Source organism: Kogia breviceps, chromosome 18 (genome assembly GCF_026419965.1).
Source record: "Kogia breviceps isolate mKogBre1 chromosome 18, mKogBre1 haplotype 1, whole genome shotgun sequence".
NCBI lineage: Eukaryota > Metazoa > Chordata > Mammalia > Artiodactyla > Physeteridae > Kogia > Kogia breviceps.
In genome coordinates this window covers 10,064,860-10,090,154 of record NC_081327.1, presented here as the reverse complement: position 1 = coordinate 10,090,154, position 25,295 = coordinate 10,064,860, and the positions used below count along the sequence as shown (strand labels likewise).

At 49.4% G+C, this 25,295-nt stretch overlaps 1 protein-coding gene across 1 annotated transcript; it reads right to left on the bottom strand.

The window, feature by feature from the left end:
* Nucleotides 1-8,560: 8,560 nt before the first annotated feature.
* PLAUR (plasminogen activator, urokinase receptor) lies at nt 8,561-22,831 on the bottom strand. Its single transcript, XM_059044568.2, has 7 exons — nt 22,675-22,831; nt 20,794-20,904; nt 19,150-19,293; nt 12,835-12,990; nt 12,125-12,259; nt 9,975-10,121; nt 8,561-9,125 (listed from the first exon to the last, which is right to left on the bottom strand). The coding sequence occupies exons 1-7, from the start codon at nt 22,724-22,726 to the stop codon at nt 8,872-8,874; spliced, it is 999 nt and encodes a 332-aa protein (XP_058900551.1). The 5' UTR covers nt 22,727-22,831; the 3' UTR covers nt 8,561-8,871.
* Nucleotides 22,832-25,295: the final 2,464 nt, after the last annotated feature.

Sequence of the window (25,295 nt, the reverse complement as noted above, 5' to 3'; positions counted from 1 at the left end):
TCCCGCGCCTCCCGCCCCGCCCCGCCCCCCGCGCCCCGCGCCCCGCCCCCTGCCCGCCCGGGGGGCGGGGCGCCGAGGCCGGGGCGGGGCCGGCCCGGGGAGGGGCAGGGAGACGCGGGGAGGCCCCAGACAATGGGGGAGAGGGAGCCGCGGGAGGGTTGGGGGAGCCGGAGTGAGGGGAGGCGCCCGAGAGCTGGGGGTCCGCGGGCGGAGGCGTGCAGGAGGCGTGTGCGAGCGCGACTCGCGGCCGGAGAGTGCGGGGGCTGGGTGACGGCAGAGGGGGTGGGTGATGGAGAAGAGGGGAGCGCGTGCAGGGGTGTGTGAGGGGGAGAGTGTCACGTGAAAGGTGAGGGTGCTGTTGGAAGGGTGCGCCACGGTGCGGGTGTGTGTGGAGGGGAGAGTGTTGAGTGAGGATGTGTGTGAGGCTGAGTGTCCAGGCAGGGGGAGTTTTGTGGGAAGGGTGAGTGTGAGAGGTGTTCAGTGGGCAGGTGGAGGTGTTCCGTGGACAGGTGTGTGGAGGTGAAGGCGGGGGCGTGCACATATTCCAGAGGGGAGTGTAGGTGAGAGTGTGAGCGTGGGGGGACGGGAGTGGGCTATGGGAAAGGTGAGTGTGAGAGGTATTCTGTGGACAGGTGAGTGTGAGAGTGAAAGTGTCATGTTACGGGCTGTGAGCTGAGCCACTTTGCGAGGAAGGCAGCAGCTTGTCTGGGCAGGTCCAGCATCTCCCAGGGCAGGGCTAGGCTGGGCTGAGGTCAGGTCTCACCCTCCCTCCTGTCATCACCAGGAAACTCCGTGTTTCTGCATCATTCCCCGGAGGGAGAGGCTCGGCTGGACCCCTCCCAGGGCCTAGCGTCTAGCTTCCTCACCCTGCTTCCCCGCTCTTGCAGCCCCAGTCTCTCTTTGTGTCCCTGTCTCTCTATGTGCTCTCCCCGCTTCTCTTCCATTGCTGGTGCAGACTCACCTCTCCAGACTTGAGTCCCTTCTCCCTCCTGGGAGGTGAGTCTCCCTGAGCCCACTTCTGTGGGACCTTGTAGACCTGGTGCAGGATTATCACCCTTAGGACCCTGGAAGAGTTAGAAACCATGGAAGGTAGCAGACCTCAACCTCTCCCACCACCATTTTTTTTTTTTTTTTTTTTTTTTTTTGTGGTACGCGGGCCTCTCACTGTTGTGGCCTCTCCCGTTGCGGAGCACAGGCTCCGGACGCGCAGGCTCAGCGCGCGGGCCCAGCTGCTCCGCGGCATGTGGGATCTTCCCGGACCGGGGCACGAACCCGTGTCCCCTGCATCGGCAGGCGAACTCTCAACCACTGCGCCACCAGGGAAGCCCTCCCACCACCATTTGACGATCAGGGAAACTGGGATATGCCAACTCTGAAAGTCCTCGTTCTTTATCTCCATCACTACCAAAAAATCCTACATCCAGGTCCTCCAACAGACTTCAGCTCCCGGCACCTCTTCTGTCCTCAGTGCCGAGTTCTCAGGACCCAAGCTCCCGTCAACCTCTATGTCCCCAGGGCCACAGCTCTAAATGATTCCTTTCCTTTTCAATTCTCAGTTTACCTTTCTGTAAACTGCGGAAAGAGGTGTCACGCTGGATAATCTCTAATCTTCCCAGGGCTCATGTTCTCTGTTAAGATAAGTGGGAAAGAGGTGTCCAACCTGGGTTTGGGATACTGGGTTAGGGAGTAGCTAAGGGTTATCTCTTCTCCCAAGAACCTATAGGTCCCCTGCTCGTGGCTCTAACCAATGTCTCCTGCTCCAGCTGCAGGGCACCCTGTGGGATGTTGGTTTGTTTCTCATCTGTCTTTTTTGGGTCCCACCTGAGGTGGTCCTGTCCTTATCCTACTCCAGGATACTTTATCCATTAGGGTTTTCATGCCAGTGACAGAAAATCCAACCCAACTGGGTTAAGAAAAAGAGCATTTTTTTCACATATAAAAAAGTCTTGGGGGGCTTCCCTGGTGGCTCACTGGTTGGGAATCCGCCTGCCAATGCAGGGGACACGGGTTCGATCCCTGGTCGGGGAAGATCCCACATGCCACGGAGCAACGAAGGCCGTGCACCACAACTACAGAGCCTGCGCTCCAGAGCCCATGAGCCACAACTACTGAGTCCACGTGCCACAACTACTGAAGCCCACGTGCCTAGAGCCCGTGCTCCGCAACAAGAGAACCCACCACAATGAAAAGCCCGCGCACCGCGACGAAGAATAGCCCCCGCTCACCACAACCAGAGAAAAACCCGCGCCCAGCAACGAAGACAAGGCAGCCAAAAAAATTAAATGAATAAAATAAAAATAATAAAATAAAAAAAATTTATTTTTAAAAAAAGTCTTGTGTATGACTGGCTTCAAAATGGTCTGTCCTAAATAGTCCCTTCATGTTGCAGGATGGCTGGCAAATACCTCTGGGGCCACACTTTTCCCTCACATTTGGAGAGGGGTAGAGAGAGAAAAAGACAGACAGACTGAGCGAGTCAGACTGTAGGAGACTTAGCAGAGGAGAGACTTGAAGAAGCTCCCTCAGCAGAGTGAGGAAATATTTTTCCTTAGAAGCCCCCCAAAAACCTTCTATTGTGTCTCATTGGTCCAGGTGATGCCACCTGCCTATTACTGAACCAATATCAATGGCCAAACTGGTTAAATTAGATATGAGCCACAGGCTCCCCCTACCACCAGGTCAGAGGTGAAATTAGATTTCTCAAACAGAAATAAACACTGGGTGACGCAAGAGGGAAGAGATATGGGAACATATGTATATGTATAACTGATTCACTTTGTTGTAAAGGAGAAACTAACACACTATTGTAAAACAGTTATACTCAAATAAAGATGTTAAAAAAAAAAGAAATAAACACTGGGGGAGACAACTGCTGTGCCTGCTATTCTGGGGGGATGGGCTGCACGCTGTGGGTTGACTTTCCTTGAGTTTTTGAGGTCTAGGGATGGTTCAGAGTTTGTTAGTTGTTTTCTCAGCATTATTCTGCGAGATAATAAAAATATATATTGGTCTCTGCCCCTGCTTCCTGGCACGTAGCTCCTGAAACCCTTGTAGTTACCTAAGTGATAAGAACACCAGGAGAATCTTTTGTTCTAATATTTAGTCTTTGACCCCAGTTCCCCACACAGGGATCCTGAAGTCCTTGTAATTTCTTGGGTGATAAGAGTGTCTCTTGTTCTAACAGGTGACATTTGGTGGGCTCCTGGATGAGGGTTGGTCACCGAAAAGACCAAACTATGATTAGAAGCATGGAATTTTCAGCCCTGATCCCCATTTCTCTTGAAAATGGAGTTAATGATCCATGATGCCTACGTGATGAAGCCTCCGTAAAAATCCCAACAGTACGGGGTTCAGGGAGCTTCTAGTTTGGTGAATACATGCAGGTGCTGGGAGAATGACATGCCCAGAGAGGGCATGGAAGCTGTGTGCCCCCTGACACATACCTTGCCCTATTCATCTCTTCCATCCGGATGTTCTTCTGTATCCTTTATCGTATCCTTTTATAATAAACTGGTAAAGGTAAGTAATTGTTTTCCTGAGTCCTGTGAGCCCCTCTAGCAGGTTAATCAAACCTGTAGAGGGGGTCATGGGAACTTCTGATTTGTAGCCGATTGGTCGGGAGTACAATCTGGACTTTCTTTTTTTTTTTGCGGTACGCGGACCTCTCACTGTTGTGGCCTCTCCCGTTGTGGAGCACAGGCTCCGGATGTGCAGGCTCAGCGGCCACGGCTCACGGGCCCAGTCGCTCCGCGGCATGTGGGATCCTCCCGGACCGGGGCACGAACCCGCGTCCCCTGCATCGGCAGGCGGACTCTCAACCACTGCGCCACCAGGGAAGCCCAATCTGGACTTTCAATTGTCATCTGAAGTGGGGACTGTGGGACTGAGCCCTTAATCTGTGGGATCTGACGCTATTTCCAGGTAGGTAGTGTCAGAATTGACCAGAAGGTGTCACAGAGAATTGCTTGGTGTGGGGGAACCCCGCACCACCACATTGGAGGACCAGAAGTGTTCTGAGTGTGGTCGTAGTGTGAGAATAAAGGAGACACACAGGAGAAAGACACAGGAGGGAAGAACTGAGTTGTTCCCTAACAGGAGGAAGACTAGGTGGGTGTTTCTTCCTAATACACATTCCCTCCTCCTTTGTTCCTTCCTAAGAGAATCCTGATTTTGTTCAGGCATCAACCTTCCTTTTATAGCCAGATGATGTGCAGGAAGCCCTAGGAGTAGGGTCTGAATATATTTTGCCAAATATTATGGTTCCATGCCCCTTTCTGTGAATGCTATAGGCATGGGGGTATGGAACAAATCAGGCAAATAAAATGTGGGGAGGGCAGGTCAGCCTGGAAGTTTTGGGATAAGCTTTCTTTGCTTTAAAAAAGACACCCAAGAAGAGATGACTCTTTGTTATTGCTTCTGAATGTGGGCGTGATGTCTGGAACGGCAGTGGCCATCTTAAGGCCGTGAGGTAGATAAGCTTGAATGGATCCTTCAGGACATAATGGAAACATTGAATAAGTCAGCCCAGGAACTGCTCTAAGTCCTGAGCTCTTGTTCTGTGAGATAATCAATTTCCTCTTTGTTTCAACCATTTTGAGTTGGGTGTCCTCCTAAATACAGCCCTGGCTACAATATTGCCTGTGATTCACCTAGAATACATGGAGGCAGCCCTGCTTGCAGATTAAAACGCTGTTCAGTGGTAGTTTTCTTTTTCAATTGCTCCCCCATCCTTGTGATAGGATCTCTCTCACAGAGGTTGTTTTCTCGGCTCGGGCCAAGTGGGTTGCTTACCATGAGAACTGCCCGACCTGTTTACAACCTGAACAACTGTATGTGGTGGCTTTGATGTAAACTTCCCTGGCCATAGCAGAGGAGGTCATAGGCAGAGCCCTCACCCAAACTGGACGCCACCGGAGAAGAGTCTGTCCGTTAAAATTTTAGAACCGGGCAAAAGTAGTTCTTGACATTTCAAGGGCATATGTGGCTACCATGCTTGACGCAGAAGGTAGTCTGTGAAGAGACAAAAATAAAGTGAAAGCCCAGCCCATGAGGGAAACCACACACTCAGGGTAGGAGAGAGAGAGTGACACAGAGGGACAGAGAGATTTTGCAAAACAGAGACAACATTGATTTCACACAGCTTTTCAATTCTGTTTCTTGTCCCTGGTGCAGCCCAGAGACCCAGCTCTTGCTTGCATCTAAACGTCCAATAAGGCTGTCGTTTTTGCTTGAGTCAGCTTAAACAGATTTTATTTCTTGCAACACAGATCCCTTGAACAAAAACTTGGGAGCCATTAACTATGAGGTCCTGATCACAAGGTCTGGTATAGAACATTCTGAGAAATTTATCTCTAGCCTCAATATCTGCACCATGGAACATGTATTTCCATCCTTTGATCTCCACAGTAGGGCATCATGGGAGATGCAATCTTAGCCTCCAATCTCTGCCATAGGGTCTCCTGGGAAATGCAGCCCTAGCTTCAATTTCTGCTGTAAGGCAACACGGGAAATGTATTCCTTAGCCTCCAATCTCTGCTGTGGGGTATCATGATGGATGCAATCCTAGCCTCCACTTGTCACCCAGGGGAGCAATCCGAGTGTCCCTAACCCACACTTAAACTCTCTCTATAAAACATGTACACCTATCCTAGGCAAGGAGGTAAGGAAGCCACCCCCCACCCCTCCCATTTCTAATAAAAACCTCACTCTGGGCAAACTTGCAAAAAACCTGACCGTATCTGTATTTTCTAGCTGTGTTTACAAGACAGGAACAAGAGAGCGTTAACCATAAGACATCAGTATAAGCTGACTGAACTTCAAAACTGGGATAAAGGTTGCTCTACAGCTCATTGCCATCTCATTGTAAAAATAAGATCTCTGCCCACCGGGCCATATTGATTCAACCCAATTCCCACCCAGACACTCAAGGGCCGTACAAGGGCAGAAAAAGGCATGAACTGCATTCTGGAAAATCACCACCCATTTCAATGAATCAGGATGACAAACGACCCCCATCCCCAATAACCTTTTTCACCTTTTTCTATAAAAAGCATGTCCCCGGTTGTAATCAGAGCTTCCCTTCTCCACTCTTGGGCCATTGAATAAAAACCTGTCTTGCTTGCACCAAAGTCAATTTTGTTATTGGCAGAACCTGAGCGGGAAAGAACTTCCTGAAGGACGGGGTTGAGGTTGGGTGGGAGGCGGGGCTTTGGTTCCGTCAGGGCCCCAAGATGGGGGGCCTCCCATCTAATTCGGTAACACAATTTCTGCTGTAGGGCATCACGGGAAAGGTGAAACTAGCCTCAATTTTAATTATGATTCATCTTAGAAAATGTCATCTTAGCCTCATCTCTGCCTTAGGGCATCATGGGAGATATAGCCCTAGCCCAGGTTTTGTTGTAAGGTACCACAGAAGATGTAGTCTTTCCTTCCTTCTCTCCCTCCTTTCTTCATCACCTGCCATGTCCTGGGCTCTAATCTAGGTACTGAGAATACAGTACTGAGCAAATAAAAGGGCTTGACTTTCATGGAGATCCTAGTGGGGAGAGTTAGCAAAAAAACAGACAAACAAACAAGTGACTGTTTCAGTCAACCATTGCAGCATAACAAAATACTCCAAAACTCAGCTCTGTAAAACCACAACCTCTTTATTCTATGTTTCTGTGGGTTGGGAATTTGAGCAAGGCATAGTGAGATCAGTGCGTATCTGCTCCACAAGGGACCGGGGCCAAAATGGGCTGGCTTGAACAGCTGGAGATGGAGGGGCTGATTCATATCTGAAACCTTGGTGCTGGCTGTTGGCTGGTGGTGTGGGTTGAATCGTGTCCCCCCCAAATATGCTGAAATCCTAACCCCCAGCTTCCGTGAATGTGACCTTATAAGGAAATAGGGTCTTTGTAGATGTGATAAGTTAAGATGAGGTCAAACTGCGTTAGGGCGGGCCCCTAAATCCAATGACTGGTATCCTTATAAGGACAGAGAGATTTGGAGACACACGGCCATGTTCACAGGAAAGGAGTTCACGTGACAACAGAGGCAAGGGCTGGAGTGATGCGGCCACAAGCCAAGGACTGCCGAGGATTGTGGGCAACCCTCAGAAGCTAGGAAGAGGCCCGGAAGGATTCTTCCCCAGAGACTTTAGAAGAAGCATGGCTCTGTCAACACCTTGGTTTTTTGTTTCTAGTATCCAGCAGTCGAGAGAATAATACATTTCTGTTGTCTGAAGCCACTGCATTTGTAACTCTGTAGTAATTTGTCATGGCAGCCCTAGGAAATGAAAACAGCTGGGTTTCTCGGGGTCTCCTGCACATTACATCTGCTGGGGTTGCCATGTCCGGGGTAGCTCCTTCACCCACTTGGCTGGTGCGTGGGCTGAGATGGCTGGAACATCTGGGGCTCTCTCTTCATGTGGCATCCACGCACGAGTAGCTTGGGTGTCCTCAGAGCATGGCAGTCTCAGTGCAGGAGGACTCGGACCCAGCAACCAGCTTCCCCAGTGTTGGACGGTTTCTGAAACCCCCGGCCCAGAGCATGGCATGGCGTCACTTCCACCACATTCTTTTGGCCAAAGCGGTCACAGAGCCAGTCATGCTCAAGGGGTGGTGATATTGACCCCATCCCTTTAGGTGACCACAGAGACAGTTGGTGATATGTGATTTGCGGAGATCCTAAAAAGAAATCCTGTCCCTCAGCGGGGGAGGGAAAGTTGGGAGTTTGGGATTGACATACACACACTACTATATTTTAAAAAGATAACCAACAAGGACCTACTGTATAGCACAGGGAGCTCTGCACAATACACTGTAATAGCCCAAATGGAAAAAGAATTTGAAAAAGAATAGATACATGGATATGTATAACTGAATCACTCTGCTGGACACCTGAAACTGACACGATGTTGTTAATCAGCTATACTCCAATAAAAAATGCAATTTTTTTTTTTTTAAAAGAAAAGAAACCCTGTCCTTCACCTGCCCCCAAATACCACGGAAAATGTCCTTCTTCTTCATCAGCCGTAGGGCCCCAGGGGAACGTAATTTTGTGTCTGTGGGCTTGCCTCAGCGAACCATGGAAAACATGAATTCTGCCATGGTACTCAAAGAGTCCCACTGAAATGGTAGTTCTGCCTCTTTCTCAGTTTGTCTGGGGGTATCCTAGGAAATATAGCCCAGCCTTTATCTCCTGCCCCCAGGGCAGCAGGGGAATGAGGTTCAGTCTTTCCTCATCACTGCAGGGCATCCAGGGGTCATCTCCTAGTCATCTCCTATCTCAGAGCCCCCTAGGAAATGCAGACATGTCTCCTTAGACATGAACAACAAAGTAATCTGGACCTTTGGATGTGGGAGAAGAGACTGGAAGGTTAGTGCTTGGGTGAGTGAGTTGGAAGGTTGCATTGGGAGCCCAGGAATAGATGTGGAGGTGGCTTAGGGTGGAAGGCTGCATGGGACAGCTCCCAAAGCTGGGACCTCGAGTGCTTGGGTCCTACAATATGACCCCTAATTCCAGGAGCCTGAGGAAAGGTGTCCCCCAATCGTCCTCTCTGGAGAAGGGAAGATCTGGCTTTGTTCACTGATACAAAAATCTTTTTATTTAAGTACAAAATATTAAATAAAACAAATATTAATTAATAATAAGAATGGCAACAATATTAATATCACAAGAGCTCTCGCCTGCTGGCCCGTAGCTTTCCTCTAGTTTTTCTCCTCTGATTCTCACAGTTCTCTGAGATAGGTGTTTTGGCAGCTGGGAAAACTAAGGCCCAGAGAGGGGAGCACACTGGTCTGAGGTCACACAGCAAGTCAGTAGGGCTGGGAGCTAAGGGGAGGGCAAAGGGGTCCCCTGGATCCAGCCAGGGCAGTGGGAATGTGGAGTTCAGGTGAAGAGGAATGTACCTCCCCACAGTCTGGCAGTCATAAGCAGGGTGACAAAGAGGCTGAGGTGGGCAGGGCCAGGCAGGGGGGCACCCCCCGTGCGGGGCTTGGTAGCCAGGGCTGGATGGTTACAGCCATTTCCAGTACAGCAAGAGAAGCTGAGATGGGTGAGGCTGAAAGCTTCAGCCACATGGAGGCGTTGGCACCAGGAGGGGGCTGCACAGCCTCTTATGGTGTAGTTTGGGTTCCCCAGTCCTGAGGAGAGAGAAGACCATGTGAGACTCCCAGCTCTCGGGCCTGGGACTGGAATTCTCACTGGGTACCAGTGAGAATTACCCAGGTAGGATACTACCTCGTGGTGGGTGCCCCCAGAGAAAGCAGCAGCTCTAAATGTGGTCCCGGGACCGCTCGGGTTCCTTCCCTCAGACCCTTCCAGGGGATCTGTGAAGTCAGACTTATTCTTGTAATAATGCTAAAACCTCACTTGCCTTTTCTTGCTCTCACAAATGTTTTTTGCTCTCACAAGGGGTTTCCTAGAAACCCTAGGACATGTGATCTTGCAACAGAAGCAGATATGAGGGTCCAGCTGTCTTCTATTAAGCCAGATATTAAAAAGATTGCAAAGTGGTAGAACAATGCCAGTCTTCTCGTTCAATTTTTTCATTTTGGAAAATGTCTCCTTTTTTTCTTTCATAAAAATATGTCCACATGTCGTGACTTTTCAATTGTTCTTTTACAATGAACAGATACTATAGATATGACTGACATAAGCAATAATTTTTAAGAGCGTGAAGGAATTTTGAGAGCCCAAAGTTTGAGAACCTCTGGAATAAAGGAACCTGCCCAGAACTTCACAGGATAGGATCCTGGGAGGTACACCGGAAGTCCCACCCCCAAAGAAATTCACATTTCTGTGGCCCAAGTATATACTTCCTAATGAACAAGTCCTAATTTCCTACTGCACTTTGCACCCTCCTGAAGGAAGTCCCACCTTCTCCAACAGGATGATCCACCTCAATTGAGTCCAGCTTCATGGGAAGTTACCTCTTGCAGACCCCCCCATCCCCCTCATAAGTATCCTCTCCCAGCCTCCTAATGGCTCACCATTAGTTCCAGTGGCTTCCAGACATTGATTCATGGGGCCTCGGCAGTCAGTGAGGGAAGTCTCTTCGGAGGAACATCCATGGGTGCTGTTCCCCTCACAGCTGTAACACTGGAAGCCGTTCAGCGGCAGGTTTGGAAGCTCCAGGACTTGGAAGACCAAGCGACACAGAAACCAAAGAAATTAGCATGAGCGGTTCACAGCATTGCATCCCCAGGACTCCCGACTCTCAGCCCTAGATGTCGTGGAGCCCTCTTGTGGTCAGGCATTGGAACAGCACCCTCTTTTGTGGGGGTTCTCTAGGGCCTGCGAGAGAAATTCCAACACCCAGCTTCCCAAGAGCCCCCACCTGCCTAGACACAGGGTAAGACGAAACAGTCCTTGCCCTCAGAGAACTTACGATTTAGAGCTACACTGTCCCATATGGTAGCCACTAGCCACATGTGGTGGTTTACATTGACATCGAAATTAATATTAAATAAAAAATTATTGCTTGTGTCAGTAATATCTATAGACATTTACTGCATTAGAAATGAAAACCAAGAGACTTTACAAAATGTATCTGTTCATTTTAAAAGAACAATTGAAAATTCACGACATATGGACATATTTTTATGAAAGAAAAAAAGAAAAAGGAGACATTTTCCAAGTATCAAGTGCTCAAAAGCCATATATAGTAGAGGCTACCATATCCGACAGTATATATACAGAACATTTCCATCACCATGGAAAGTCCTGTCGGACAGCAGTGATTTACAGAGACAGAATAACACAAAGGATCTAGATTATATTGAAGGACAGAGTTAGGGAGATTTTCCCTGAGGACAATGCTTTAAAGCTGAGACCTAACGAATCAGAAGTAGCCAGCCAGGTGAACCCCTCGGGGAGAGATGTTCCTGGTAGAGGGTACTGCATGTGCAAAGGCCATGAGACAGACACATGCTGGATTGGAGAGAGCATAGTAGAGTCTTTGGACTTCATTCTAAAAGCAAGGGGAAGGCGTTGAAGTGATTGAGGAAGAGTGACATGATTTGATTTACATTAAGCTGTTGGTGGGAACGTAAACTGATACAGCCACTATGGAAAACAGTATGCAGGTTCCTTAAACTAAAAATAGAACTACCATATGACCCAGCAATCCCACTACTGGGCATATACCCTGAGAAAACCATAATTCAAAAAGAGACATGCACCACAATATTCACTGCAGCACTATTTACAATAGCCAGGACATGGAACCAACCTAAATGTCCATCGACAGATGAATGGATAAAGAAGATGTGGCACATATATACAATGGAATATTACTCAGCCACAAAAAGAAACGAAATTGAGTTATTGGTAGTGAGGTAGATGGACCTAGAGTCTGTCATACAGAGTGAAGTAAGTCAGAAAGAGAAAAACAAATACCATATACTAACGCATATATATGGAATTTAAAAAAAATGGTACTGATGAACCTAGTTGCGGGGCAGGAATAAAGAGGTAGACATAGAGAATGGACTTGAGGACATGGGGTGGGAGGGCGAAGCTGGGGCGAAGTGAGAGTAGCATCGACATATATACACTACCTCATGTAACATAGTTGGCTGGTGGGAAACAGAAGCACAGCACGGGGAGATCGGCTTGGTGCTTTGCGATGATGTAAAGGGGTGGAATAGGAAGGGTGGGAGGAAGGCTCAAGAGGGAGGGGATATGGGGACACGTGTATGCCTATGGCTGATTCGCCTTGTTGTGCAACAGAAACTAACATGGTATTGTGAAGCAATTATACTCCAATAGAGATCTATTAAAAAAAAAATCACTCTGGCTGCTGTGTTGAACATTGGCTGTAGGGTAGCAGGAGGACCGGCAAGGTGATTGCAACAATCTAGGTAAGAGGCCATGGCGGCTTCTGCACCAGGATGATGATGGTGATGGAAGGTGATGGAAGGATTCAAGAGGATATAGACGCATAAAGCACAGGTCTTGGTGAAGCTTTGATAGTTTCATTGAATTCCCACAAAATCCTTCTTTGAGAAAGGGCTTCATAGGTCCACTTTTCAGAGAAGGAAACAGAGAGGAGGGGTTTCCCTTAAAGCAAGCAGCAGTCAGCCTGAGTGCACCTCCCCACCCCAATCCCAGGCCTCACGCCGGGTCCCCTGCCCCTTACCTGGGCCCCCATTGCATTTGGTGGTGTTGCAGCACCGCAGGAAGTAGAAGGTGTGGTTGTTGTGGAAGCCAGTGGGGCCTGGGCAGCCAGGAAGGTTGCCACAGCCTCGGGAGTGGCGCTCATCCCCTGGACTCTCTGTGGGGGCAGAGGGGGAGGTCAGATTGTTGATGAGGGGCTGAGATTGGATTGGCCCATGGTAGCAGTCCTCTGTCCATCCTCTGCTTCATCCTTCATTATAGGACCCTCATTTTATTGGGAGCAGCCATATATCTAGCCAAAAGACACAATTTCCAGCCTCCATAGGTATAGTCATGTGGCTAAGTTCTGGTCAACGTGATCTAAGTAGAAAGATTTTATGGGACTTCTAGAAAGCAGAACCTTTATAGAAGGAGGGGAGCCCCCCTTTTGCCCCTTCTTTTCCCCCCTCCTTCTTCCTGGAACTTGGACATGAGGTCTGGAGCTCAGGCAGCCATCTTGGACCATGAGGCAATCTTGAGAATGGAAGCAATATGTAAGAAATGAGAAGACATTTGGGTTCCTGGTGACTGTGGAACTGTCCTAGTGGCCCTGGACTTCCCATCACTGGACTTTCTGCGTGAGTACTAACTTTCTACCTTGCTTAAATCCCTGTTATTTGGGGATTGTTGTTAAGTGCAGCCTTGGGGAGGAGCAAAACAGGGAGGGGGAGTTGCTGGCAGGTTGGGGCTCACCTTCCAGGTTCTGGTGGGTTACCACCTCCAGGCACTGTTCTCCAGGGTTGCGGCATTGCAGGGTCTTGTCCCAGCCCCTCTCACAGCTCAGATCTGATGAGGCACAGGAAGCACATTCGAGGTAACGGCTTCGGGGAAAGGTAGGAGAAACCTGGCCTGTTTGGGGAGGATTAGGAGGGTGAGACTCCATGGGGACAGTCCTAGAGACCCAGCTTCCTTGAGGACTCACTTCCGCATCAATTCTTCCTTATCCCACCCTTCAGCCAATCATCAAGTGCTGCCCATCCCACTGCCTGAATCTTTCTAGAATCCATCCCCTCCTTTCCAGCTCCATGACCAGGTCAGACCTCCTTCACTACCAGCTTCCTCCTTGGCCTCCTGGTTTCCATTCTTGCCCTTCCCACCCCAATGCATCCTACATAGCCCTAGAAGAATGTTTCTAATACTCAAATCTGACCCTGCCTCTCCTCTGCTCAACACTCTTCCATGGTTCCCCAGTATCTTCAGAATAAAATCCAAGAAAATCACTGTGGCTTTCAAGTTCCATCAAAGACTTGGTCCTGGTCACCTTTCCAGCCTCATCTCCCTCCACCAGCCCCTCAGACTCTACACTGGTTTTCCTCAGTCCCTGAGTATAAATGCTGACTCCTGCCCAGCCTTTGCATCTGCTGTGGTCTTTGCCTAGAACCCTTTCCCTGCTCCCTATTTTCCCTATCTCCTACTCATTCTTCAGAGGCCATCTTCTCCAATTTTGCCTCCTCCAAGAAGCCCTCCTTGACCTCCCAGGCTGGATTAGGTGCCTCTCGGGGCTCCCCAGTCCCAGTCCTGCCCATTCTGGGTCATCTCCGTCTGGTGACAAGTCTGTTTCTCTCACTGTTTGTTTCTTTGTTTGTTTTTGGCCATGCCACATGGCTTCTAAGATTTAGTTCCCCCACCAGGGATGGAAACCGTGCCCCCTGCAGGGAAGCATGGAGTCCTAACCACTGGACTGCCAGGGAATTCCCTGTTTTTTTTTTTTCACTCTTTTTGTTTGTTTGCTTGTTTGTTTCCTTCCATGGATTCAGTCCCAGGAGGGTAGGACCAGGGCTGTCTTGGTCATTACTGTGTCCCAGCACAAGGCTGGGGCCAGAGAAGATATTCAATAAATATTTGTTAAATGAATGAATGAATGAATGAACAATCACTGAAAACCCTTCTATTGTTCCCTGTGGTAGCCAGCTTCCAAGATGGCCCCCAGTGATCCCTGCTTCCTGGTACTTGTCCCTTGTGTAGTCCCTTCCCATAAGGAATAGAGCTTACCTGTGGAACCAATAGGATACTGTGGAAATGATGGTGTGTGACTTCTGTGTTAGATCACACAAGACATTGAGATTTCTTCCTGGCTCTCTCTTGGATCACTTGCTCTGGGGGAAGCCAGCTGCCATGTTGTAAGGACACTCAAGCAGCCCCACCGTGAGGTCTGCATGGTGAGGAACTGAGACTTTTGCCAAAGCCATGGGAGCTGATCATCCATGTGAATGAAGCTACCTTGGGTGCCTTCAGATGACTGCAGCCCACTGTCATCTTGACTACGACATAATGAAAGATCCAGAACCGCCTAGCTAAGCCACTCCCAGAATCTTGACCTTCAAAAACTTTGTGAAATAACATGCTTACTTTTGTTTTAAGCTTCGGGGCAATCTGTAATGCAGCAATAGATATTTAATACACTACCCAATCATGTCAGAGGTCAAAGCCTCACTTGATTTGATCTGTGATAAACTTGCCTTTCACACGGACCTTCCAGTCCAGGCCAAGTGGATGAGTTATTTTTCCCTGGAAACACCAGAGTCATCCCTCTGTCCAGGCCTTGGCTCACACCATTCCCAAGCCTGGCATGCCCTTCCCTTCGTGACCCCAGATATCCGAGTTTGAGTATGGGCCAAGTCTTAGAGAAATTAGAGGGCTGTCTCAGCCAAGGCTCTCAACTGGGAGGCCAGCAGCTGTAATTAGGTGAATCACTTACCTCCAAAGCCAGATCTTCCCTACCCTCTCCCAAAAGAAAAATAACTAAAAGGCTGACAACCCACATCTTCTAATATGAACCACCATGAAAATTAAAACACGAATTGCCATCACTGCCAAAATGGCTGTCTCATACCACCCATGGGTCTCCTTTGTGAGCTCTTCTTCTTATGTCACTCTTCTAAATGTGGGTGATTCTCAGGCTCTGTCTTAGGCCCTTTTTTCATTTCTCATGGTACACACTCTCTCCCATGGGATGTTATCCATTGACACAGTTTTATCTCCACCTATCTGCTGGGAACTCAGAAATCTCTCTCCAGGTAAGACTTCTCTCCGAGCTCCATACCTTTATACCCAAGGGCTTCCTGGAGGTCCCCTGACTATCCATCAAACACCGGAATCTCTACCTGCCCCCAACAAGACTCTCCATCTTCTCCAAACTGCTCCTTCTCCTGAATTCCACGTCTCTGAGACGGCCCCATCTGGTCCCCCAGGGTAGAATCCTGGCAGACTCCTTGATCCTCCATATCTAGGCACTCATCTGGATATTTCTACTGCCCTGTCTTCTGGTTCTGTAATCCTTTTGCTCTACTGTTTCTGAGCTCCAGTAAGTACATCTATTGAGTTCTTAATTTTAGTTCCTGTTTTTTTTAAGCTCCTGTTCTTTATTTCCTGTTGGAATCATTTTAAAAATGGTTTCCAGATTTCTGCTAAAAAGTAATCTTTCCTCTACTTTCTTGAATATATTGATCATAGCTCTTTTAAAGTTCCCCTGTCTAATAACTCCAATATCTGATTCATGTCAAGTCTGTTTCTATTGTGGGATTTTTCTCTTGGTTTCCGGTCAGTTGGTCCTTTCTGTTTTCTTCAGGATACCTTGTATGTTTTGACTAGATGCCAGACACACACGACTATTTGTAAAGGCTCTAAATGATGTTATCTTCTGCCAGAGAGGATTAGGTTTTCTTTCTGTTGAAGATCCAACAGAGGCATTTTTAGGGCTGGTCTATTTCAGTTTTGCCCTTACTCCTAGGATGTGGTCTCAGGGGAAAGCCTGAGACCTCTCTTTCCAACGTGGCAACTTCGGTCCCCCAGCATCATATGCCTGCTGGAATTCCTGCTCAGTTCTGTAGCTTCCCGGATACTATTTTCTGTAGAGTCCCTTGGAGTCTCACCCTATGCATGTACGGCTTGCCAGTGACTTGAAGGAAATTTGCAGATTTGGGGACTCCGTTTTCTGTGGTTCCGTGCATTCCAGGATTTTACTTCTCATTTTACAGACACTCTGACAACCCCAGACTCCAACCTCTGCCTTGTCAGTCTAGCGACGATCTCTTCCTATATGCGTTCTACTTCCCTTCCAGAGCAGTGAATTGGCAAGTGCACTCAAGGAAAAAGCCAGCTTGTCTGTGGAATTCGACTTCTGTGCTTCCCTTATTTCGAAGATTGGAGCACCTCAACTTCATTTGCTTGCTCTTGAGTGACTTTAATAATTGTTTATAATTTGTCCAGCTTTTATAACTGTCATTGGCAGGGGGGTTGGTCTGATATAGGTGACTCCACATGACCAGAACTGCATAATCACCCCTACATCTAATCCGTCATCACATTCTGCTCATCTACCTGCTAAATAGCTCTTAAATCCATCCACTTCTCTCCATTTGCACAGCAGACAGACACTCTCTTCTTCTTTTTTTTTTTTTTTGGCTGTACCACGCGGCATGCGGGATCTTAGTCCCTCCACCAGGGAATGAACCCGCGTCCCCTGCAGTGGAAGCACGGAGTCTAACCACCGGACCGCCAGGGAAGTCCCTACCCTCTCTTCTTTATCTGGACAACCTCACGCACCTCCAAGTTGGTCTCCCCTCATCTACCTTCCCTCCATCCTTCCTTCCCTCCAATCTCTCTTCCACTCTGAGGTCAGAATAACGTGTCAAAAAATGCAAATCTGATGCTCTGTACTTGAAACCCTTTCATGACCTCCCAGTGCTCCCCAGATGAAGTCTATATGCCCCACCATAGCCTAGAAGGCCCTGTATAATGTGACCTTGCCAATTTCAGCAGGTCCTCTTGCCCCATCTCGTCTTTCTTCCAGCCATGCTACTTTCACCCTCCTCTGGGCCTTTATATCTGTGGCTCCCTCTGGAAAACCCTTTCTACTGTCTTTTTAACAGTCTGACTCCTATTCATCCCTCAAGATCCAGCTTAGCTGTTGCTTCCTGTATAGGAAACCTTCCCTGACCCGAGTCAAGTATCTCTTCTAGGGTCCTACAGCCCCTACTCTTAGTTATCTCAGCCCTGATCACTCTGGCCTCTGTTTCCCCTGTCTCAGCCCTGACGATTCTGGACTGTGCTTCCCTATTACAGCGCTGACCTCTCTGGTCTCTGTTTCCCCTATCATGGTCCTGACTCCTTTGCACGTGCTTCCGTATCCCAGCTGTGACTAATCAGGACAGTCACCGTCAGGTGATGGGTCTGTCTGCCTCCCCACCTCCCCGCCCACATACACATACACACTAGGCTATGAGCCCCATAGTGGCAGGGCCCAAGCCTATCTTGGTCACTCCTGTGTCCCCAGCATCACAGAAGAAGAGGATGTGGTTTAACCGACTATTCTAGTCATCACAAGCTGGGTTAAATGGTGTTAGAGATGGGGCTGATAGGGACTTCCCTGGCGATCCAGTGGTTAAGACTATGCACTTCCAATGCAGGTGGCATGGGTTCGATCCCTGGTCAGGGAATTAAGATCCTACATGCTGCGTGGCACGGCCAAAAAGATAAAAGGGGGGAAGCTGATACAGATATAGTAGTTATTAAATTACTGAATTGACACCTGCTGTCCAAGAGGACCCCTGACCGCTCCCAACCCTCTCTGTATTTTATTTTTTTGGCCACGCTGCACAGCTTGCAGGATCTCAGTTCCCCGACCGGGGATTGAACCTGGGTCACGGCAGTAAAAGCCCAGAAGCCTAACCACTGGGCCACCAGGGAACGCCCCGCAAACCTGTCTTTAGAACTCTTATGTCCTCAAGATCCACTAAAGGGGTAACACCAGGCCCAGCAAGAGGCCTCCAGTTCTGACTGGTCAATTTTATTCTGCAGCACTGACCAATATTGTTAAAAATTTTGACTATTATCTCTGATTACAAGTATTATTTAGACTCAGTTACAAGTGCTTTCCTTCAGCACATCTAACAGAGAGAGGAAGCCGGCATCCTCTGTTGTCATTTCCTTGAAAATAAACATCTGATTCAGTCCCCACCAACAGATGAAAGTTCGAGGTCAGGATAAATGAAAATCTAGTGGAATCAGGATGGATGAAGAACAAGGAAAAATACCCAATGCAGAGGCAGGTGCTCTGCTTCCTGACGTCATGGTGACTAGACTGGCCTTAACCCGCTTCCTTCCTCAACGGAGCCAGAAAGAGGAATCTCCGTCCGACCTGACCGTGCACCATGGGCCCATTCGCTCCCCACCCTTCCTCTGCGGTGAGAACTTGGGGAATTTGAGCCTTTCTAAGTCTTTTTCTTATGCTGACCAGAGTCTAAAGGCATGAAACTCAACAAAAAGCCTTATGGAAGTTTCTTCACGTTCTTATTTGTTGCCCAACTTACAAATCATCGATTCTAGGGAACTTTCCAAGCCCACGGCAGCCTGTCTGATTCCCTCCTATTTTGACCTCCTTTAAGAACTCTGAATCTTTGGTTATCTCTGGTCTTTGTATCCCTTGCTGAGCATCTATTGCTTGAATCATCTCCTGTCCCATGAAAAAAATTACATGGCAAAACATCAGTGAGATACCTCACCTACCTCTCAAGTGTGTGTGTGTGTGTGTGTGTGTGTGTGTGTGTGTGTGTGTGTGCGCGCGCGTGGCTTCTTAAAGGCAGGTGTTGCATCTTATAAATAACAACCACACCCCCCCACAACCACACACACCCACAAACACATATGAGATGGGATAGGATTAGGGATGGGATGCCTTTGTAGTTGGGAGTGGGATTGGGGACAGTTGAGATGAGATGGGGTTGATTAGGGGATAGGATTAGAGATGTGTTTGGAAGGAGGATGGGTTTGAGTTGGAGAGTGTTGAGGATAAAATGAAGTTGAGGATGGGATTGGAGGAGAGGTTGAGTTGGGGTTGGAGCCAGGCTGGAGATGTGTTTAGGATAAGGAAAGGTTTGAGCCGTGGTAAGGCATGGAGCTGGGGTTGGGGTGGCCTAGGATTAGGGATAGTACCAGGGTGATGATGGAGGTTTGAGCTGGGGTTTGGTTTGGTTTGGAGTTGGGGATGGTGAGGGCTGCCCTACTCACCGGGACTGGGCTTGTTGCACAAGTCTGACCCACACACGGCCTCTGTCAGGGTGATGATCTGCATGCCAATCCGATAGCTCATGGTCCTGTTGGTCTTCTCTGGGTGGGTACAGCCTCTCTCCACCACCTCCAGCTCATCACCATCTATGAGGAAAGTCTCAGTGTCACCCCAGAGGCTCCCCTGGGCCCAACCCGCCTCTGACACTCCTGGTTATAAGGTCACCTGCTCCCAGGGCTGATCCCTGCCAGGCCTCTCCTCTTGCCTGAGTCCAACTCTCTCTTTTCTAGACTCATCCACCCTCCCCCCAAGCCCCTACACTGGAAGCCTACTTTCTTTTAGTGACAGCACTATCCCTGGGATCTTCTGGGTCCATCTACCCTCTCCCTCCCAGCTTGGTGATCTTAGCAGGGAGATGCCTCTGAAAGGAATCTTTAAAGGAAAATGCTTTGAGCTTACCAAAAGGTATAAGAGAATGATATTATAAATACTGTGCCTTCATCACTGGACTTTATAAAATATTAGCATCTTGCTATATTTGTTTCAGATTTTTTTTTTTTTTTTTTTTTTTTTTCGGCATGCGGGCCTCTCACTGTTGTGGCCTCTCCCACTGCGGAGCACAGGCTCCGGACGCGCAGGCCCAGCGGCCACGGCTCACGGGCCCAGCCACTCTGTGGCACGTGGGATTCTCCCGGACCGGGGCACGAACCCGCGTCCCCTGCATCGGCAGGAGGACTCTCAACCACTGTGCCACCAGGGAAGCCCTTGTTTCAGATATTTTTTAAAAAAGAAACCAAGTTTAAAAGATAGTTAAAGCCTCCTGGTTACCTCTCTCCCTCAAGTCCCATTTCCCTTATGCTCTACAACCACAGGTGTAGGTAATTCTAACACCTCTGCATGCAGAATATATATTATTGTTTATTTGTATATTATTTACTTATTTAGATTGTTAGACACTATTTCTATTAAAAGGTGTCAAACTCTGCAACATGCTTTTTTTTTTTTTCTTTCAACCTTACATTTTTGAGATGTATCCAGGTTAATACCTGAAGCCCTAGTTCCTTCATTTAAGCTGCTGTGGGGTATAATGCGTGATTATACTGTAACGTTTTTCCTCTGCTGACAACTGGCTTCAGTCTTTCCAGTTTTCCATATCACAAACATTAGGGCTAAGAACATTCTTTGACATGTGTCTCTGGGCAAGTGTGGCCAAGGTTCTCTGGGGTCTCTACATTCCTAGAAGTCCAACTGCTGGTTGTAGGGTATGTTCATCTTTAACCAGATATTGCCTATTGCCACGTTGCTCTGTTTGGTGGATGCACCAATTTACCCCCAACAGCAAAGCCCGCAGCTCCACATCCTCATCGACCTCAGTATTGTCAGATTTTTCTTTATTTTCTTTTCTTTTTTGCCGCGCCAAGTGGTATGCCGGATCTTAGTTCCCCAACCAGGGATCGAACCCGTAGCCCCTGCACTGGGAGCACAGAGTCTTAACTACTGGACTTCCAGGGAAGTCCCTGTCAGATTTTTAAATGCTTGTCCATCTGGGGCCGTGTAACCGGTCTCCGTGTCTTTTTCATGCGTATTTCCCCGATTTCTCGTGAAATAAGGTTTCTTTGTCACTCGCGTTCCCTGCTCCAGCTCACCTTCCCATGTGTGCAGGACCGTGGTCCTGCAGAGGTCCTGGCCGGGGGCACACTCTTCCACCCTGCAATTCCGGGTACTCTTACACAGCATGCACCGCAGGCCCCAGGAGGCTGCGGGCAGAGGAGGGGAGAGGAGAGGTGTTATCGCTCCGCGCCAGGATCCCGCTCTCGCCCCCTTAAGCCCCAATACCTGGACCAAGTCTCCAGGCCATGTGCACTCCGGTTCGAGCTCCACTTTTGCCCGCCCCTGGGTTCCAAGGCTGCTTTCCAGCCCGCTATACCGTCTTTAGGCCAACGTTCTATCTCCACCCTCTACCCTAAAGTTCTTTCTCCGTCCACAGGTCCTTCCTAAGTCCAGCCCTCGCTCGCTTTCCCTTTAATTCTGTCTGAGCGCCGGGCCCATCCTGACACTCCGACCCCCCCACCTCCGCAGGTGTGGACGTTCTAGCCCGGCTCCCAGTTAGGTCCTTTCCTCCACCCCGCCCGCCTCGGCCTACTCCGCCTCGCGAGCTCTCCTAGGGGTGTTCTAGCCTCACCAACTCCAGCCAGTCTCTACGTTCTACCCCCGTTCCTGGTGCCCTCCACTAATGCCCACTGGCTCTCCTCCCCTCCGTAGCCTCTCCCCAGCGTTCTCTCTCCCCACCCAACAGCCCACACCGAACTTCTAACTCCGCGTATCAGCCGTGCCGAGAGTCTAACCCTACTACTGTGGCCTCCCCAGAACTTCTCCCCCTCCCACTAGCTGCTCCGGAACTGTTAGCCCCTCCCACTGCCCCTCCCCGAAGTTCTGACCCCGCCCACTAGCTCCGCCCCAAGGTCTATCCCTGCCCATCACGTCCCCCTTGCGGTCCCTTCCCCGCTCCATATTCGTTACTCATTCTAGGCCTCCCGCGGTCCGGAAAGCTTTCCCAGTTATTCATTGGTCCGGAAAGCTTTCCCAGTTATTCATTACCGAACCATCTCCCAACCCCTACCCGCAACCCGGCCTTGCCGCGCCCTGACAGTAGTCAGTTCCTTCTCAACTTCCTTTCATTTTCCAACCCTTTTTAGATTTTCCAGAGAAAGGAGGTGAGAAGTCTCGTTGACTAGAGGATAGTGAAAGGGAAGGCACCTCGAAGGGGAAGGCACCTCGAAGGACGAGCCTTGGGTCCCCGTCCCCCGGCTCTGCGACGCTGAGCCTGACTGACTTTTTTTTTGCGGTACGCGGGCCTCTCACTGCTGTGGCCTCTCGGAGCACAGGCTCCGGACGCGCAGGCTCAGCGCACGGGCCCAACCGCTTCGCGGCATGTGGGATCTTCCCGGAGCGGGGCACGAACCCGCGTCCCCTGCATCGGCAGGCCGACTCTCAACCGCTGCGCCACCAGGGAAGCCCTAGACCTTTTGTTAAACGAGACGCTGTCCTCCCTGTCTTGCAAATGTGACTGTGTGTGCGTGTGTGTGTGTGTGGGGGGGGGATCTGACAGAGGGGAGAGGGCTGTAGGAGCCCCCGCGGGTCAGAATTCCAGTTACAAGGACTTGCTGTGTGACCTCGGACCAGTTAGTTAACCTCTCTGTGCCTCAGTTTCTCTGTAAAACGAGGTTAAAATAGTTCCGCCCGCCCAGTTGGAAATTGCAAGGAAGGAGCTTAGAAGAGTGCCTGGACTAAAGAGCGTACTCACTACATGGCGGCCGTTGTTAAGCGCCTTCGCTCAACGAATATTTCCTGAGCGTCTACTGTGTGCCCGGTATTATTTGCGTGTGGGTGGAGGGGCTGGGGACCGAGCCCTCCTCCAAGTCATCAGACTCTGAGCTTTCTTCCCCTCCCCTCCCCCCTCCCTCCCCCCCCCCCCCCCCCCGTCTGACCCGGTCCCCAGCGCAGAGATTCAGGCACCCAGCCCCTACCTGGAATGCAGGTCTGAGCCAACAGTAGCAGCACCAGCAGCGGGCGGCCCATGTCCGGCGGCGGCTCCTCTCCGCGGTCTCCCTGCACCTCTCAGTCTGGGCCCCGGGAGGAGACAGTTTTGTGGCCCTGGGGGCTCCTCCCAGACGTTTGCGAAAGAGCGAGTCAGCTCCAGATGCGTGGGTCATCCACCCCCACCCACTTTCCTCAGAAACTTCCTTTACCAGGACGCGCCGGCGAGAGGTAGGGGGGTGGCTCTGCCCTGACTCACGATGGTCGTGGTCACAGCTGTCCCCAGACTGCCTGGGTGCAAATTCCACTTCTCTCTCTTCCTGCCATGGGACCTTGGGCGAGGGCCCTCACCCCTCGGATTAAAACTTGTCACGATGGGAAATTTGTGGCTGATTATTAGATAATATAGGTCTTTCCTTAGTTTTGTTAGGAAGCATAATGGTATTGTGGTTATATGGGAAAATGTCTTTATCATTTAGAGCTGCACGCTGACATATTTGGGGATGAAATAATACAATGTCTCCATTTACCTTAAAACACTTCAGCCAAAAAGTAGATATTGCTGTTATGACCATGGTTTTGTGGTTATGTGGAAAACTTTTTCTTATATTTTACAGATGCTCAGTGAAATACTTAGAGGCTGAATGTCATCGATGTCTGCATTTACCTTGAAATATTTTATGAAAAAGAAAGGCAAAATAGCTGTATCAATTATATCGAGGTAACTTATATGCCATTCTGTCTCCTCTGTGTTTGTAAAGGTTCATAATAAGTTTTTTAAAAGGAAAATAAAGTGTCAAAGGTAAAATAGTCTCTCCTTCCCAGTCAGAGCAATTTAATGCAGTTGAATTAAATGCCTGAAACAGTCACTGGCCCACATGGAGGGCTCAACAATCTCTGTCAACATTTACTGAGGACCTACTTTGTGCCAGGCACTGGTCCAGAAGCTGGGGACACAGCAGGAAAGTCCCTGCCCTTGTGACAATAGGGAGTAAATATATGTTATCTAATCTATTGCTGTCAGGCTGTGATAAGTAAAGTGCAGAAAAACAAACCAGATTGAAGGAGGTGCAAGGGTACAAGTGAGGCAAGGTTGGTTTTAGGCCAGGTAATCTAGGAGGGCTTTCCTGAGGAGGTGATATTTGAAGAGAGGCTGAAGGTAGTGAGGCAAGAAGTCCAGGCAGATGGTCCAGGAAGAATTCCAGGGAGAGGAAACTGCCAGTACAAAGACCCTGTGGTGGGAGCAGACCTGATGAGATCTAGGAACAGCAGAGAGGCCAGTGTGGCTGGAACAGTAGTAGGCTATGAGTAAGCAGTAGCTACCTCTACCACTGCAATAATGATTATACTATTGTTATTCTTACTAATGCATCAAAACCTTAAGGTAATCATTTTAGGATAAGGTAAGAAAAATCCCAAAGAAATTCTCTTTTCTAAGAGGTTAAGAGGGTGGGGGCTGACACCAGACTGTGAGGGTTCAAATTTCAGCTATTCAATAGCTGTGCTGCCTTGGGCAGGTTACTTGACCTCTCTGTGCCTCAAGTCCTCTATCTGGAAAGTAAAGCTAAGCTCCTCCCTCCCAGGGCTTGTGGGCTAGTGACAGAAAAGTGCACACCCCAGGCACTTGCACAGTGCCTGGCACATAGCAAGTGCTCAATAAAAAACATCACTGCCATTGTTATTGCTGTTGGGCCTGACTCTAGACTCTGGCCCTGTATTTACTCTCTGGGGGATAGGGATGGAGGTAGAGCTGTCATGAGTCTTAGGATAGCTGTTGTCCTGCTGATGACAGCAGGACAGGACAGCTCCCTAGCTGGGTCACCCTGGGTCAACTGATACCCTCCTTGCCAAGTTTCAGTTTCCTCATGTGGAAAATGGGGTCCCTCTTGGGGCTGGCGTGAAGACTGAATGAGATATTCGTGCATATGACGTGGGGAGATAGAAAGTCGGGGCGTTGGTGCAAGTAGGCTTGAGACCCAGCTCACCTACTTGCTCCTGGGCGACCCTGGGCCGATGGCCTCACACCACAAAGCTCTGCTTTTCCAAGCTGTGAAGTGGATCTGGGGTGGGTGGAGGCATCTCTCAGTGAAAGGTAGGTTCAAGTTTGGGATCACATGGAGCTGTGTGGTCTGGCACTAACCACTTCCTGGCCAGATGACCTCACTGCTCCGGACCACGATTTTCTCTTTTTAAAATAAATTTATTTATTTATTTATGGCTGCGTTGCATCTTCGTTGCTGCGCGCGGGCTTTCTCTAGTTGCGGCGAGCTGGGGGCTATACTCTTCGTTGCGGTGCCCGGGCTTCTCGTTGTGGTGGCTTCTCTTGCTGTGGAGCACGGGCTCTAGGTGCACGGGCTTCAGTAGTTGTGGCATGAGGGCTCAGTAGCTGTGGCTCGCGGGCTCTAGAGTGCAGGTTCAGTAGCTGTGGCGCAGGGGCTTTGTTGCTCCCTGGCATGTGGGATCTTCCCGGACCAGGGCTCGAACCCGTGCCTCCTGCATTGCCAGGCGGACTCTTAACCACTGTGCCACCAGGGAAGCCCCATGATTTTCTCTTTTATTTGAAGAATGAGAGAAATAACTCGGAGCCCTCCCATCCCAACCTCAGACTGCT